The sequence below is a fragment of the Salvelinus fontinalis genome, chromosome 9 (genome assembly GCF_029448725.1).
Source record: "Salvelinus fontinalis isolate EN_2023a chromosome 9, ASM2944872v1, whole genome shotgun sequence".
In the NCBI taxonomy this organism is placed as follows: Eukaryota; Metazoa; Chordata; class Actinopteri; order Salmoniformes; family Salmonidae; genus Salvelinus; species Salvelinus fontinalis.
In genome coordinates, this window is record NC_074673.1 from 44,438,488 (window position 1) to 44,456,632 (window position 18,145).

General features: G+C 44.4%; 1 protein-coding gene across 1 annotated transcript in view; it reads left to right on the forward strand.

Moving 5' to 3' along the window:
• LOC129862670 (potassium voltage-gated channel subfamily KQT member 1-like) overlaps positions 1–17,263 on the forward strand; it is a 270,131-nt gene extending 252,868 nt beyond the window's left edge. The window contains exon 19 of the mRNA XM_055934553.1: positions 15,127–17,263. Within this exon, the coding sequence (XP_055790528.1) occupies positions 15,127–15,303 (177 nt within the window). The 3' untranslated portion in view covers positions 15,304–17,263. The remainder of the gene's footprint in view (positions 1–15,126) is intronic.
• Positions 17,264–18,145: the final 882 nt, after the last annotated feature.

Genomic DNA, 18,145 nt, shown 5'->3' on the forward strand with positions numbered 1-18,145 from the left:
CAACACACAAAACACATAGATGCACGGTTCAAATCAACACACAAAACACCTAGATGCACGGTTCAAATCAACACACAAAACACCTAGATGCATGGTTCAAATCAACACACAAAACGCATAGATGCATGGTTCAAATCAACACACAAAACACCTAGATGCATGGTTCAAATCAACACACAAAACACCTAGATGCATGGTTCAAATCAACACACAAAACACCTAGATGCACGGTTCAAATCAACACACAAAACACCTAGATGCACGGTTCAAATCAACACACAAAACACATAGATGCACGGTTCAAATCAACACACAAAACACCTAGATGCAAGGTTCAAATCAACACACAAAACACCTAGATGCATGGTTCAAATCAACACACAAAACACCTAGATGCACGGTTCAAATCAACACACAAAACACCTAGATGCATGGTTCAAATCATCACACAAAACACCTAGATGCACGGTTCAAATCAACACACAAAACACCTAGATGCATGGTTCAAATCAACACACAAAACACCTAGATTTTTTTATTTATTTTTTATTTCACCTTTATTTAACCAGGTAGGCTAGTTGTGAACAAGTTCTCATTTGCAACTGCGACCTGGCCAAGATAAAGCATAGCAGTGTGAACAGACAACAACACAGAGTTACACATGGAGTAAACAATAAACAAGTCAATAACATGGTAGAAAAAAGAGAATCTATATACAATGTGTGCAAAAGGCATGAGGTAGGCAATAAATTGAATAATTACTATTTAGCAGATTAACACTGGAGTGGTAAATCATCAGATGATCATGTGCAAGAAGAGATACTGGTGTGCAAAAGAGCAGAAAAGTAAATAAATAAAAGCAGTATGGGGGTGAGGTAGGTAAATTGGGTGGGTAGTTTACAGATGGACTATGTACAGCTGCAGCGATCGGTTAGCTGCTCGGATAGCAGATTTTAAAGTTGTTGAGGGAGATAAAAGTCTCCAACTTCAGAGATTTTTGCAATTCGTTCCAGTCGCAGGCAGCAGAGAACTGGAAGGAAAGGCGTCCAAATGAGGTTTTGGCTTTAGGGATGATCAGTGAGATACACCTGCTGGAGCGCGTGCTACGGGTGGGTGTAGCCATCGTGACCAGTGAACTGAGATAAGGCGGCACTTTACCTAGCATAGCCTTGTAGATGACCTGGAGCCAGTGGGTCTGACGACGAACATGTAGCGAGGGCCAGCCGACTAGGGCATACAGGTCGCAGTGGTGGGTCGTATAAGGTGCTTTAGTAACAAAACGGATGGCACTGTGATAAACTGCATCCAGTTTGCTGAGTAGAGTATTGGAAGCTATTTTGTAGATGACATCGCCAAAGTCGAGGATCGGTAGGATAGTCAGTTTTACTAGGGTAAGTTTGGCGGCGTGAGTGAAGGAGGCTTTGTTCCGGAATAGAAAGCCGACTCTAGATTTGATTTTGGATTGGAGATGTTTGATATGAGTCTGGAAGGAGAGTTTGCAGTCTAGCCAGACACCTAGGTACTTATAGATGTCCACATATTCTAGGTCGGAACCGTCCAGGGTGGTGATGCTAGTCGGGCGTGCGGGTGCAGGCAGCGAACGGTTGAAAAGCATGCATTTGGTTTTACTAGCGTTTAAGAGCAGTTGGAGGCCACGGAAGGAATGTTGTATGGCATTCAAGCTCGTTTGGAGGTTAGATAGCACAGTGTCCAGGGAAGGGCCGGAAGTATACAGAATGGTGTCGTCTGCGTAGAGGTGGATCAAGGAATTCGCCCGCAGCAAGAGCAACATCATTGATGTATACAGAGAAAAGAGTCGGCCCGAGAATTGAACCCTGTGGTGCCCCCATAGAGACTGCCAGAGGACCGGACAACATGCCCTCCGATTTGACACACTGAACTCTGTCTGCAAAGTAGTTGGTGAACCAGGCAAGGCAGTCATTAGAAAAACCGAGGCTATTGAGTCTGCCGATAAGAATATGGTGATTGACAGAGTCGAAAGCCTTGGCCAGGTCGATGAAGACGGCTGCACAGTAATGTCTTTTATCGATGGCGGTTATGATATCGTTTAGTACCTTGAGCGTGGCTGAGGTGCACCCGTGACCGGCTCGGAAACCGGATTGCACAGCGGAGAAGGTACGGTGGGATTCGAGATGGTCAGTGATCTGTTTGTTGACTTGGCTTTCGAAGACCTTAGCTAGGCAGGGCAGGATGGATATAGGTCTGTAACAGTTTGGGTCCAGGGTGTCTACCCCTTTGAAGAGGGGGATGACAGCGGCAGCTTTCCAATCCTTGGGGATCTCAGATGATACGAAGGAGAGGTTGAAAAGGCTGGTAATAGGGGGTGCGACAATGGCGGCGGACAGTTTCAGAAATAGGGGGTCCAGATTGTCAAGCCCAGCTGATTTGTATGGGTCCAGGTTTTCCAGCTCTTTCAGAACATCTGCTATCTGGATATGGGTAAAGGAGAAGCTGGGGAGGCTTGGGCGAGTAGCAGCGGGGGGGGGGCGGGGCTGTTGGCCAAGGTTGGAGTCGCCAGGTGGAAGGCATGGCCAGCCATTGAGAAATGTTTGTTGAAGTTTTCGATTATCACGGACTTATCAGTGGTGACCGTGTTATCTAGCCTCAGTGCAGTGGGCAGCTGGGAGGAGGTGCTCTTGTTTTCCATGGACTTTACAGTATCCCAGAACTTTTTGGAGTTAGAGCTACAGGATGCAAATTTCTGCTTGAGAAAGCTGGCCTTTGCTTTCCTGACTGACTGCGTGTATTGGTTCCTGACTTCCCTGAACAGTTGCATATCGCGGGGGCTCTTCGATGCTATTGCAGTTCGCCACAGGATGTTTTTGTGCTGGTCGAGGGCAGTCAGGTCTGGAGTGAACCAAGGGCTATATCTGTTCTTGGTTCTGCATTTTTTGAACGGAGCATGCTTGTCTAATATGGTGAGGAAGTAACTTTTAAAGAATGACCAGGCATCCTCAACTGACGGGATGAGGTCAATATCCTTCCAGGGTACCCGGGCCAGGTCGATTAGAAAGGCCTGCTCGCAGAAGTGTTTTAGGGAGCGTTTGACAGTGATGAGGGGTGGTCGTTTGACCGTGGACCCGTGGCGGATACAGACAATGAGGCAGTGATCGCTGAGATCTTGATTGAAGACAGCAGAGGTGTATTTGGAGGGCAAGTTGGTCAGGATAATGTCTATTAGGGTGCCCTTGTTTACGGATTTAGGGTTGTACCTGGTGGGTTCCTTGATGATTTGTGTAAGATTGAGGGCATCAAGCTTAGATTGTAGGACTGCCGGGGTGTTAAGCATATCCCAGTTTAGGTCACCTAACAGAACAAACTCTGAAGCTAGATGGGGAGCGATCAATTCACAGATGGTGTCCAGGGCACAGCTGGGAGCTGAGGGGGGTCGGTAGCAGGCGGCAACAGTGAGAGACTTATTTCTGGAGAGATTAATTTTAAAAATTAGAAGTTCGAACTGTTTGGGCATAGACTTGGAAAGTATGACAGAACTTTGCAGGCTATCTCTGCATTAGATTGCAACTCCTCCCCCTTTGGCAGTTCTATCTTGACGGAAAGTGTTATAGTTGGGTATGGAAATCTCAGAGTTTTTGGTGGCCTTCCTAAGCCAGGATTCAGACAGGGCAAGGACATCAGGGTTGGCAGAGTGTGCTAAAGCGGTGAGTAAGGCAAACTTAGGGAGGAGGCTTCTGATGTTGACATGCATGAGGCCAAGGCTTTTTCGATCACAGAAGTCAACAAATGAGGGTGACTGGGGACATGCAGGGCCTGGGTTTACCTCCACATCACCCGAGAAACAGAGGAGTAGTAGGATGAGGGTGCGGCTAAAGGCTATCAAAACTGGTCGCCTAGAGCGTTGGGGACAAGGAATAAAAGGAGCAGATTTATGGGCGTGGTAGAATAGATTCTGGGCATAATGTGCAGACCAGGGTATGGTGGGGCACGGGTACAGCGGAGGCAAGCCCAGGCACTGGGTGATGATAAGAGAGGTTGTATCTCTGGACATGCTGGTCTCAATGGGTGAGGTCACCGCATGTGTGGGGGGTGGGACAAAGGAGGTATCAGAGGTACGGAGAGTGGAACTACGGGGTCCATTGCAAACCAAAACAATGATAACTAGCCTGAACAACAGTATGCAAGGCATATTGATATTTGAGAGAGACATACAATAAGGCATAAAGTGATTGCAGGTCATGATTGCGAGAGCTAGCTAAAACAACAGGTGAGATAACAGCAGCTAGTCAGCTTACACAACAACAGAAGGTAAAAATGGCGACAACTAGGCAGAGAGGGTCGGATTAACTACACACAGATCCTGAGTTAAGGCACAGAGCCGACAGATAAAACACAAATAAACAGAATGGAGTACCATGAATTAATGGACAGTCAAGCAGGCATCAGCTATGTAGCCAAGTGATCATAGTGTCCAGGGGCAGCCGTAGATGGAGCAGTGAGGCCTCCACTAAGCTAGCACGCGTTTAAAGTTAGTAGCCCAGTGGGTGGTCTGCTCAGACGGAGGGGGTCTGCTCAGACGGAGGCCGGTTGAGGGCACCGGTTGAGGGTACATCACCAGACCAGACGTGGTCGTGTCGACAGAGAATCCAAGCCGGATAGCGATGGCGAAAGAGAGGTTGTGAATTGTAGAATTGTGTTTGCTAACTGGTGCTAGCTTCCTGGCTGCGCTAGCTGCAAGATAAGCTAGCAGTTAGCAGACCGGGGCAGGCAAGTTAGCCTTTGGGGGACGTCGCGATGGGGGGGGGGAGTCTGTTTTTGGTGCATGCATGGTGCATGCATGCTAACCTCCCCTGTTATTGGTAATGGTGAGATGTTAGAATGTTTTGCTGTAGCCTATGAATGGCATGTCACTCATCATTAATCATGATTCATTCAAGATTTTTCTTGATCATGGAATTGTCAAGATTCATTTTGAAATGTTCAGAAACATCTTATCTACTCACTTAGAAAGAAAATTACTCTAGTCATCATTCACCATTCAGTGGGCAAAACATTACTCAAAACACAACCAAAGCAAACTGCAAACCCATCCAACGAGGTTGTAGAGTCACAAACTTGATGTAGTCATTGTGTGCTCAAAATATGGGACCAAATACTAAACTTTTGACTCCTTTGATACACTAAGTGAATATGTACAAATACTTATGACTTCTTCACATTAGGGGACTAGATAGTCAAATCCCAAATGCTGGAGTATAGAGCCAAATGTAAAATATAAGCCTCACTGTCCAAATACATATGGAGTGTACATTCACACACATCAATATACACAAGCGATGAGATATGAGTATCGCATTCCTTTGTCATAACAAATCTCATGACAAACAATCTCTCTCGCAAATAGGAAAGAGACGAGTTGACAAGAGTTAACACACAGAAAGCAGGAAAAACAACGCTCTAAATGACACTGTCTGCTTTGAAGTGAATCTGTCTGTTCTCCCCTCTCCCTCCTCTCTCCCCCCTCCATTCCTCCCTCTTCCCTCTCCCTCCTCTCTCCCCCCTCCATTCCTCCCTCTTCCCTCTCCCTCCTCTCTCCCCCCTCCATTCCTCCCTCTTCCCTCTCCCTCCTCTCTCCTCCCTCCTCTCTCCTCCCTCCATTCCTCCCTCTTCCCTCTCCCTCCTCTCTCCTCCCTCCATTCCTCCCTCTCCCTCCTCAGGACCTTTCTGTCCCACGCTCCCAGAGAGGAACGGACATCATAAAACATCTCTCTCGCTTTTCTCTCCCTCTTTTTCTTTCTCTCTCTGTATCTCTCTCTCTCTCTGTCTTCTCTCTCTCTGTCTTCTCTCTCTCTCTTTTTCTTTCTCTCTCTGTATCTCTCTCTGTCTTCTCTCTCTCTCTTTTTCTTTCTCTCTCTCTGTCTTCTCTCTCTCTCTGTCTTCTCTCTCTCTCTGTCTTCTCTCTTTGTCTTCTCTCTCTCTGTCTGCTCTCTCCATCTCGCTCTCTCTTCCTTTCTCTCTCTCAGTCTCTCTGTATACTGAGGGAGAAGGCAGATGGCTAGGAAGTTATATGGTACACTAGATCCCATAGGTCATCTGAAGCTTCATCTGCGCTCAGCCTCTCTCCTCGCTCCATTACTCTTCTCAAGGCCTAACCCTGGGAGTCTGGGAGGGCGGCTGCATCTCTCCTCCATTTAAAATGTACAAACATGGCTGGAGACAAAAGCCAACCCCCCTCTGTCCCTCTGTTCCTCCTTCCCTCTATCCACCATCCCCTCCTTCTAACCCCCGCCCTTCTGATGACCACAGTGCAGCTTGTTAGTCACACACATAAACATATACACACACACATACACACAGCGAGCCCAGTGTGTGCTCCTGCTGTACATTGTCCATTGTGTGAGATCTCTCTGCTTCTGCTCCAGGAGATGGGGGGTAAGGCTGGGTCAGGGGCCATAGGAGGGGGGATTTCACACAATGAGAATGCAGCCAGGCAGGGCAGCGTAGGCCTGGGCAGAGGGCCCCGAGTAACCCCTCGGCCGAGCCAGGCTCACCTGAACTGACCCCGTGTTGTTATTCCTGTGCAGGGGAAAGGAAGCTCTACTGACATGCCCTCGGCTTCAGACCCAAGGCCCAGAGACAGTGAGGGAGTGAGAGAGAGAGCCCCAGCTGAGGTTGGATGGGGCTGGCTGGGCTGATATGCAGGGGCTCCAGTCCAGGGTCACCAGAGGGAAAATAAATGTCACACATATCACGATGGGCACCGATCGTGACTTGTGGAATTGTTTTCTTTTGCCAATTGTCGCTCCATTTTTTTCCTACTCTCTCCCAATTTTCAAGGGTGATGGAGAGCTACGGCAGTTCAATGATTGAAATCTATTTCTTGTAATAGGGCTAACTCCTCTTAGATGCCAGCCCAGTAATAACCTAAAATGAACACAACTTCAACGTCTGAAGAAAATATAATAATCATCTGGATGTTGAAAAGTTGAAATCAGTTTCATTTTCAGTTCTGAATGAAAGCTGATAAGACATTTGCAGATATTGAAAATACTTATTTTTTGGTCATTGATTTCATGTCAAAATTTCAACTGCACACACATTCTCAATGAAATAACATTTTATCATGATAATAATTGTTCTGTCTATTTAACATAGGAAAGAGGAGCCTCAATAACGGTTACATAGAGGTTTTTTTCTTGCTATGTTTGTGATATGTTGTTATTTATCTACCTTAGCTGAATACACTGACTGTAAGTCACTCTGGATAAGAGTGTCTGCTGAATGACTGAAAATGTAAATGTTTAAACAAACACTTACAAAGCATGCTGGGTATTACTCTAATGAGCTCTGCCCCAAAACAAGTAAAAATGTGGTTGGTCCGGACGAGACCAAATCTGAACACTTTACTGTTCTCTACTGTGCTCTACTGTATTGTACCCTACTTTACTGTACTGTACTATACTCCACTTTTCTTTACTGTACTGTAATGTACTGTACACTGCTGTGCTCTGCAGTACTGTACTGTGCTGTCCAAACTTCTGAAACATAAATGTCTATGATTGGACCAAATCAAGGCCAGTCTGTGGACATTGAAATCAAGGCCAGTCCAGACCAGATAAAATCTGAACCAAACATCAATGTCTACAGTATGTTTGGGCCAAATCATGGCCAGACCGGACCGGACCAAATCTGAACCAAACAGATGTCTATGATTGGTTCAGATTTGGTCCGGTCAAAAGACATCGGTCCGTGTTTATTAAGAAGACATTCCTGGAGATGTTGCCGTTCAAACCTGTTTTTAACTCCTGAATAACAGCCTACTTCATAATACCACCCAATAATAGTTCTACATTATAGGTCTAGGATATAAAGCAATTCTCAGCCTAATACTTTCTCATGGATCTGTTACAATAGAACGTCTCTATGTCTTAGTATCCATGCTATTACTGTATGTTAGTAACATTCATATACTGTAATACCTCAACAGCAGCAAGCCGAGCTCCAACAGATGGCAGTATGAATCACATGATTACACGTGTCAAAGAGTTTCCCTGAAGTTCTCCTTCCAGAAACCTTGTTTAGATTAACCTACTGTGTTTGTTCCACTCAGATGGTCAAGCTAGAACAGTTTTCCCCCGAAGCAGCTTCAACACAGAGTAATTATCCATAGTAATTATGCTATTACCCCTCTGGAAAAAAAGAAGCTAAATTTAGACCTGCAGTATTAAATTCTACCTCGACCCAGCCCAGAAACGGACTGCGTCCGAAATGGGAACTTATTTGCTATATAGTGCACTACTTTTTGACCAGGGCCTATAGACTCTGGTCAAAAGTAGTGCACTATATTGGTACTAGGGTGCCATTTCAGATGCAGACATGGCCTTTATTTGGACTCAAAATGAACCATGCAATTAGACCAGGCAGTCCAGTCTTTTAGTCCAGTCTTTTAGTCCAGTCTTTTAGTCCAGTCTTTTAGTCCAGTCTTTTAGTCCAGTCGTTTAGTCCAGTCTGTGAGCAGGAGGAGATATGCTAGATGTGCTAATTAACTGTGACAAGAACTACTATAATTTTAGGCAGGTTTTTATTTATTTTGTTTATTTTTGCTGTGTGATAACTGGTGTTTAGTAGGCTGACTAGGGTCACACATGAGTATGAATTGGACAGACCTAGTCCCAAACTGTGACAAGCCTGAGCTCTGGACTGAACTGACTGCTTTGCTGTTGTTGTTGTCGTCAAACAAACTCAAACGAACAAAGAACGGGGCATTTGGCGTTCAACAGTGTTCAGCGGCTGGGTGAGGCTGCTCTGCAGATAATACAGCTGGTCCCAGGGAAGGGGCAGTAGGTAAGCCAGGAACGGAAGGGTGTTCCTCCGTCAACACAGCCATTGGGTCCTGGTCCCCTGTCCCCAGTTGGTCCCCACTAAGCCCACGTTCCCCCCACTGCTGTCCCCCTGTGAAGAGACACTTTGGGACAGACAGGGTTGCAGAGAGAGGGTTGGGCCTCTATAGGTCTCAGAACAGTGTTTCCCCTACTATTGGTTAGGCTTGGCAGGGTGGGGTCCCAGCCTAGCTTTGTTGTCCCCCTCCTAAACAAATTTGGCCCATGTAGTTTCAGTTAAACATTCAATTGAAAATGTTTGTGTTTTTCAGGCTGCTGTGTTATCCTAAGGGCTTTGGTGCCCCGCCCTATATATAAAACAGATTGTGCCACATAGTATGAGTGGGGCGGGGAGGCTGTCTGGTGGTTTGTACCATGTGTTGTTTAGGAGGGTGGGGTGGGTGGGTTGGGGACAGCTGAAGCATCACCTGTCCGTGTATCACATGTCCTTTGACACAGTGAGGCAGACAGCGTTGTCACCAGCCATCCCTGCCCCTCCACAGTGACACAATCCCAGCAGCGGTCAGTCAGTCACACACCCTTCTATGTTGCCTGCCACTGCCTACCCTGGGTTGAAGTTGCCAGCAGGCATAGATCTAGGATCAGTGTAATGGAGGTGGTTTGATAAGCACCTTGCCTGAGACCAGACGACTTGTGTAAGCTCCCTGAGCTAACACCTATTATGCTAGGGTAAGAGTTGACTAGGGTGGACACGAAGCTAGGGTTAGGATTAGGGTTGTAGTTGAGGCTAGGGTGAGGCTTGACTGGGATGTTGACACGAAGCTAGGGTTAGGATTAGGGTTGTAGTTGAGGCTAGGGTGATGGTTGACTGGGATGTGGACACGAAGCTAGGGTTAGGATTAGGGTTGTAGTTGAGGCTAGGGTGAGGGTTGACTGGGATGTGGATACGAAGCTAGGGTTAGGATTAGGGTTGTAGTTGAGGCTAGGGTGAGGGTTGACTGGGATGTGGATACGAAGCTAGGGTTAGGATTAGGGTTGTAGTTGAGGCTAGGGTGAGGGTTGACTGGGATGTGGACACGAAGCTAGGGTTAGGATTAGGGTTGTAGTTGAGGCTAGGGTAAGAGTTGACTGGGATGTGGATACGAAGCTAGGGTTAGGATTAGGGTTGTAGTTGAGGCTAGGGTAAGAGTTGACTGGGATGTGGACATAAAGCTACACTGAAAAAAAATGAAGGTTCTTAAACTGTTCTTCCTCAGAGCTTAAGCGGTTAGTGTTGGTGTTCAAAATTAGAGTTGAACCAAAACCATACCCATCGTTATTATCTTTCCCAGCATGCTCTATTGCAGGTAGATTTTTTTTTATTGTTTGTTTCAATATCTACGTTTTTGCATATACATTGATTGAGTAATTCATCTTATGCTACTCAAATATAAATAACATAAATGTTTCTAAACTGTTCCAATCGGTTACTTGGACTTATTGCAACCATTAGTGATACTGAAATGTTTTTTCCAGTTTAGATGTTAAAGATAGTCTCATATCTTACTCTTCCCATACCTGGCAGTCATTCTGAATGTAAATTGCGGGTGAATAGAAATTCAAAATGTTGAATATCCTCACTCTGGCTGGATTCTAATAGGAATTACACATCACTTTGCAAACCTGTGACTTGCAGGCCTGATGTGCCCTGCAAGCTATGAGTTTCAGGTCACTGCATTATGGTAAAACAAGGTCCTTAAAATAAGTCCTTAAGAAATATGTATTGTCTTAAATAATTACATTTTAAAAACAACATATTATTCACTTAGGCCTCACTTGGTGAAGGCCACAGGACAAAGCATGAATGAATGCAACAACCATGTCTCTGTCTCTAGCAAACACAGTCATGGGTGGTACTGGTAACTCTTAAATTCACTCAAGGCACCCTGGGAAATATACAAACAAGGCAACCCTACAGCAGGACTATTCAATTACGGTCCTGGAAGGCCGAAACATTTCTGGTTTTGGATTTTAGTACGGTTCTTCAAATAACCATCCTATTTAGGGTTCTTCAGAAACCTTAAAATATTTCCCCTATTGCATCGCTCTCCAGAACCTTATTTGGTTCCAACTCGCACCTTTATTTTTTAGAGTGTAGAATTAGGGTTAGGGTTGTTATTGAGGCTAGAGTTAGGGTTGAACCAGAATGTGGACATGAAGCTAGGGTTAAGGTTAGGGTTGGATTTAAGGCCCCGGAAAAGGAGGAAAAACACAGTAACAAGAAAAGCTTGTCCATAAGCCTAACCATAACCCTAGCTTCAACCCTAACCCTGTTCAGAACTCTAGCTCCAGCTCTAACCCTAAACCTGTTCAGGATTTTAACCCTAACCCAGTTTAGCCCAGATATATGCTAAAAACCATAGGCGTGTTGAGAAGTATAAATGACTGCCGACATGTTTATGATACTGTTGTATGTTCTGCCCACAGACTAGGGAGCATGTGGTCTATCTTCTTAACACGGCTATTTACGTCATGATAAACATTGTAGTCTAATCCAAGGCTTGTTCTAACCTTTTGTTATTTTGCTTCCTTCCTACTTTGATGATTATATGATGCCTGACTGAATCATCGCTGTGGGGGGATCTTATTGTATGTGATTTAATATGCTTCATCCATGGTTTCATATCCCAATAACAATGAGTGATACCCAATGTCCTGGTCTACTATAAAAGTGTCATGGCTGTCAAGCACACACACTCAAAGATGGATAAGAGGAGCCTAATCCCCAACACAAAAAAATACCAGTGAAGTCTGCAATGTGAATTTCAGACCAAATACTGCATGGTTCCTCACTATCAGTTATGACTGGAATGAGAGTCTACAAATTCCTGTCTGTCTGTTGTATGAGATGCCATGGCCCGTTCATGTACTTTGATGTACTTTTCTCTTCCCTTCAACTTCATCAGGATCCATTACCAGGTGTCTCAATGACTATAGAGTTTGCCAGCTTGTAGTCCTAAAAAACGGAAATTACTTACCTCTGGTAAGTAAAAGTGAATGGGGAAAGACTAGGGTTTTGGGATAAACGGCGAAAATAAGGTCTGACGTTAACACAGGCTTAGGAGATCGTATACGTTTTGTTCTATAAGATAATAGCAGTCAGTTTACATGAACTTTATGAATTATGAAGCCTTTATGTGCTTTTTCTGATTATAAATGCTTCAAAATACACAAAATGTGACGTTAGCTGAGGAAGATGATCTCATAGAACAAAACGTATCAGATCTCCTAAGCCTGTGTTTACCTCAGACCTTATTTTCTGCACTTATCCAAAAACCTTACAAAAACTCCATTCATTTCCCCATAGGCTTTGTCCAATGAACGTAACTCATGTATATAACACGAGTTAGTTCCTACAAAAAGACGCCATTACTATTGGTCTCTATTGCATTTATCAGGTTGACAAGTAGTGTTGAGTGAAGCCTAAGATAGTGCCTTCCTGAAAAAATAACTGGATAACTCAGATATAAAGACGCAAAGCATTGCAGTAAAGATCTGTAAAAACTCATTGATGTTCAGAAAGGTGTGTGCACATGAGTGTGTGTCTGTGTGTCGGCAGACAGTCTGGGTTAGTAATAGAAAGAAGTCGCCTGGTGGAGATGCAATGTCCCTATCTATTGGGTGACAGACACACCCCTGTTTACAGTTGAAACACCATGTCAACAGTAGCCATGCAGCCACAGCTCCGTGTGTGTGTGTGTGTGTGCTTGTGCGTGGGTGCGCGCGCGCGTTAAGAGCCCTCCCACTCCTGGATCACTGAACCGGCCCAGCTGCTTTAATGAGTGGTTTTAGTAGGTAGACCGTGACAGATAGACAAACATGTCATTATACGCCACTGGTCTGTCATTGGGATGGGGTCATATTAGAGACCTGGCATCGCGGACAAAAGAAAGGCACAAACTCAGGGACACTCCTCAACTGCTGCACCCATTTAAATGCCCTCACTGATTGACTCTAGTCACGCACATATAATTACTAGATTTCCACTAGATGGGCCAGCTGCAAAGTCAAAATTGGCTATATACCGTAAAAATTCATAAAAAATGTAAGGTTAGGGCTAGGCATAAGTTTAGAAGTGTGGTTAAGTTTAGGGTTCAAGTTTTATTGTCACATGCACAATTACAGTGAAATACTTCACTTGCAAGCTCTACCCAATAGTGCAGTAATCAATATCAAAATAGTGTAACTAAAACTATAAAAATGTATACTGTACAGTGCCTTCGGAAAGTATTCAGACCCCTCTACTTTTCCCACATTTTGTTACACTACAGCCTTATTCTAAAATGGATTACATAAAAATAATTCTTTAGCAATTTACAAACAATACCCAATAAGGACAAAGTGAAAACAGGTATTTAGAATTTTGTGCAAATTGAAAAAAATAATAAGCAGAAACACCTGATTTACATAAGTATTCAGAACCTTTGCTATGAGATTTGAAATTGAGCTGAGGTGCATCCTGTTTCCATTGATCATCCTTGAGATGTTTCTACAACTTGATTGTAATTCACCTGTGGTAAATTCAATTGTTTGGACAATCGCAGTTGACAGTGCATGTCAGAGCAAAAATCAAGCCATGCGGTTGAAGGAATTGTCCGTAGAGCTCCGAAACAGCATTGTGTCGAGGCACAGATCTGGGGAAGGGTACCAAAACATTTCTGCAGCATTTAATGTCCCCAAGAACACAGTGGCCTCAATCATTATTAAATGGAAGAAGTTTGGAACCGCCAAGACTCTTCTTAGATCTGTTCGCCCGGCCAAACTGAGCAATCGGGGGAAAAGGGCCTCGGTCAGGCGACTCCCGCAAAACACCAGTCTCAACGTCAACAGTTAAGAGGCGACTCCGGGATGCTGGCCTTCAAGGCAGAGTTCCTCTGTCCAGTGTCTGTGTTCTTTTGCCCATCTTAATCTTTTATTTTTATTGGCCAGTCTGAGATATGGCTTTTTCTTTGCAACTCTGCCTAGAAGGCCAGCATCCCGGAGTCGCCTCTTCACTGTTGACATTGACACTGGTGTTTTGTGGGTACTATTTAACGAAGCTGCCAGTTGAGGACTTGTGAGGCATCTGTTTCTCAAACTAGACACTCTAATGTACTTGTCCTCTTGCTCAGTTGTGCACCGGGGCCTCCCGCTCCTCTTTCTATTCTGGTTAGAGCCAGTTTGCGCTGTTCTGTGAAGGGTGTAGTACACAGCGTTGCACGAGATCTTCAGTTTCTTGGCAATTTCCCGCATGGAATATCCTTCATTTCTCAGAACAAGAATAGACTGATGAGTTTCAGAAGAAAGGTCTTTGTTTCTGGCCATTTTGAGCATGTAATCAAACCCACAAATGCGGACGCTCCAGATACTCAACTAGTCTAAAGAAGGCCAGATTTATTGCTTCTTCAATCAGGACAACAGTTTTCAGCTGTGCTAACATAATTGCAAAAGGGTTTTCTAATGATCAATTAGCCTTTTAAAATGATAAACTTGGATTAGCTAACACAATGTGCCATTGGAACACAGGAGTGACGGTTGCTGATAATGGGCCTCTGTACGCCTATGTAGATATTCCATAAAAAATCTGCCGTTTCCAGCCTAAATAGTCATTTACAACATTAACAATGTCTACACTGTATTTCAGATCAATTTTATGTTATTTTAATGGTCAAAAGAAATGTGCTTCTCTTTCAAAAACAAGGACATTTCTAAGTGACCCCAAACTTTTGAATGGTGGTGTGTATAATAAAGAAAACACGAGAAATAGGAGAGAGAGCTATATACAGGGTCAGCGCTAATACCAAATGTACAATGTGTAGGGATACTGGAGTATTTGAAGTAGATATGTACATATAGGCGGGATTAGGAGAAAGTGATTGATAGCAGAATGAATCATATTAATAGTAAAATAGCAGCATAAGCAGCAGCATAAGTGGTGGGTGGGAGTGTGGTGGTGGTGAGTGTGAGTGTGTATCTAAGTGTAACGGTGTGAGTGAGGGTGTTTGTGTGAAAGAGTTACAGTATAGGTGTGATAGGCAGATATACATGTAGACAGGGCTGGAAAGTGACTGGTAGCAGGAATATATAAATACTTGTGGTAATTAGCCTAGGGTTCGGTTTAAAATCAGATTGTATGACTAGTAACTACCCTGCAGAGCTGCCTCCAGTACATGAGTTATCTCAATAAATGCCAACCTGCCAGTCAAGCATGTGTATAATATGGCCCTCCCTGTAGTCACCCATGCTACAACATGTGCCCTTCTGTTGTTTATTTTGTGTGTTGTATAAATAGATATACCAGATGGACCATAAGATGGAGGCAGTGCTGAAGATCTTGGTGGACCAGTACAAGCCCAAGGCAGAGCTGCTCCTGAGGGCCCCAGCCCCTCCACCCCCAGCCCCCTACAGCTCCCGCATCAGCATCGTGAGACGTCAGAGCATCGGCGTCAGCTTGGACGAGGGGCGGTGATGTCACAGTGGACAGACAGGCGCCAGTGATGGAACCACCAGGGGCTAGGACCAGGCATGAGATATTAGCTGCTTGGCCAGGAGGGCATAGACTCAAATAAAGAAAAAGGGAGTATTCCTCTTACTTCATTAGGAAGTTGGTGTAGTGTGGCTACTCATACATGTAGTACCCCATGCTACACTTTGTCTCATAACCCCCAAAACCTTTATGTCACTGTCTTTGACCTCTGACCTTAGAGAGAGAATGTGAACAAGTCAACTCCTGCTTCTGTTCCCCTCTGGTGAAGAGGTGGGCTTGTCTGAAAGTTACGGGAGGTAGAGAACGCTGAGAGGTAACATGGCAGCAGTAGACTGACAGCCACAGGCATACAGTCATGCCGTCCATCCTCCGTCCCCCACATCATGGTGAACGGGCATATGGGGTTCTCCTCTTCCTCAGAAGTTTTTTCTCTCTATCTCCCATAGCAGCACTATGAAAACCTGCTACTGAAACTTCCACAGCATAGAGTGTAGGGAAAGCACACATCATTTCCTTTTAGTTACATAAGATTAGCCTGCCACTTTCACTCCTCTGTAAATAGTCACATAAGCTATGCTAATGTATTCAACTGTCTTCATTCAATGAGGCACATCAGAGCACTGATTATTATTATCATTTCCAAGCAAACCAACACATTAATGACATTATTAGGAGCATTCACTAAAGACCACAGCAGACCAGAAGTCTCACAGAGGAATTCTTCAAATCCTTCTGATGATCTTGGCACCATAAAAACCTAAATACAGCACCACTATTTCCATATAGCCACCAATTCATCTCAGCTTACTGTATTTAGGCCTGGCGTATGTTTGTAGGTAGTTATCAAGTGACATAGAGAAGGACCAGGAGATTATCTGTTGACTTTGCCCGGAGTGTGCGTCTGTTAGTGGCTGGGCCTGTGCTGCTGGAGCAGAGGGGAGAAAAAGGTCTGCAGGAACTAATCTGGCGCTGATTTACGGCTACGGTTAAGCTAATAAAAATAGCAAAACAGCCGTGACAAGGCAGAGTGCAGTATTACAGAAATACAGTGATAGAAAGAACAGTATAGGGAGTTATGGTACGGCCTTTTGCAGTTGACTCAACACCCCGTGCCAAGATTTTCACTCGGATATTCCTATGAACCACTTCACCCCCCACCCTTCTTCATGCTAAAACATTTTTATTTTCCTTCTTTGGACTCCAACTGCTGTATGCAATTTGAAATGAATTTACCCCATTAGAGAGCTGATTATTTTTCATTCTCTTTCTAATTAAGTGCTGAATTCCTGGTAAGGGGAGATTACTCTGTGTGTGAGTTGACTAATGAAAATAAATACTGGAAAAATGTGTACAATTTAAACAGTAGGCTTACATAATTTTGTGTGAAGGCCCTGAAATATTAGGCTACCATTAAGACAGAGAGAGGTACCAGGCTTCGATTTCAAAGCCATTTAAAGCATTTGAATAGAAAGAATGCTTCTCTTTTAGTTTCTCACATATTTCTCGACGGCCGGGACCCAGCTGGGTTTAGCCAGTAGAAAATATTTTTTTAAATAACCAAGCTATGAATGTAAGCCCTTCCATTATTATAGTATGCACATTCTTCAAATGAGAGAGAGAGAGAGCGAGAGAGAGAGAGAGAGAGACTCTCCACTACTAGTATATATTTTATTATTTTGCCGTGGTTGAAGATTAGTTGTATGTTTTTTCTATTAACAGGTTTCTTTTTAAAGCAAGTTTCTTTGAGATAACTGCGCCACATACATCTGGCTGTCCTGTATAGTTTTATAAGAGTTGTGTATAATAACATTGCCTCATATTTATTATCATGTGGAACTATCAACCTGGGAAGTCTCCTGGTCTGTTGAGAGATGATGAGAAACAAAGAGTGTTTTAAAACGGATTGGAATGACTGTAAATTATATTCACAACCCTCTGTAAATCTGGTGTAAATAAAAATCTATTTCATTATATTTTCTGGGCTCTCCTTGGGCTCAGTGTTTCTTGATTACCAGCTCATCTTGTCTATAATTTGCTTTCCTTGGACTCAACCCTTCGTTCTTGGCTACATCTGTTTGATTTGCAGGCCACGTCAGGTCAAGGTAACCCATGGCTTCTCAATCCCACAACGTTTTTAAAAATAGTTAAATTCCGTGTTTTTTCTTCACACTGCAATCAGGGGAGAAAAAAGAAGTTCACTGTGCCTACTTTGAACTTCAATATTCCATAACCATTCAGGAGTGAGGGAGGCATGTGGGCAGGGGAGTGAGAGAGTGAGAGAGAAAGAGAATACATCTCAAATTACCACTCAATTATATTTCCCTTCAAAGGCCAATAAATACTGGGGATAGCCCAAGAACAGCACGGCCAGAGCGGGGAGAGAGAGGTCTCTGGGGAGGGGTGGGTGGAGGGGAGGAAGGCAGGAGAAGGACATTGGGAGGTGAGGGGAATAGAGGAGTAGACCAAAGCCCCTTTCAATTACCCAGAGAGCCATAGTCTCCACAGCCCAGCCGAGGTGTTATGCTGCCATTGTCCTCCCCTGGTTTATGTCAGTGGTGGGGGACCTTGATAGCCCCTGCCCCCTGGTCTCCCCCTGGTCTAGCTGCTGTTTACTGAGCCAGCTCAGCTCTTCCTTGTCCCTGCTACTCCACTTTCATCTCCGACTCCCCACTTCAAACAAGGTTTTGGTGTCAGAAGAACACCGGAGCAGGATCACAAGCTAAAGCATGGAACACACCGAGAATCTGACTGCCGATAGACTGCCGATAGGTACTTATCACAGTAAGGGGCCGTTCCTTCACTTGCTAGAACAAAAGAAGCACCT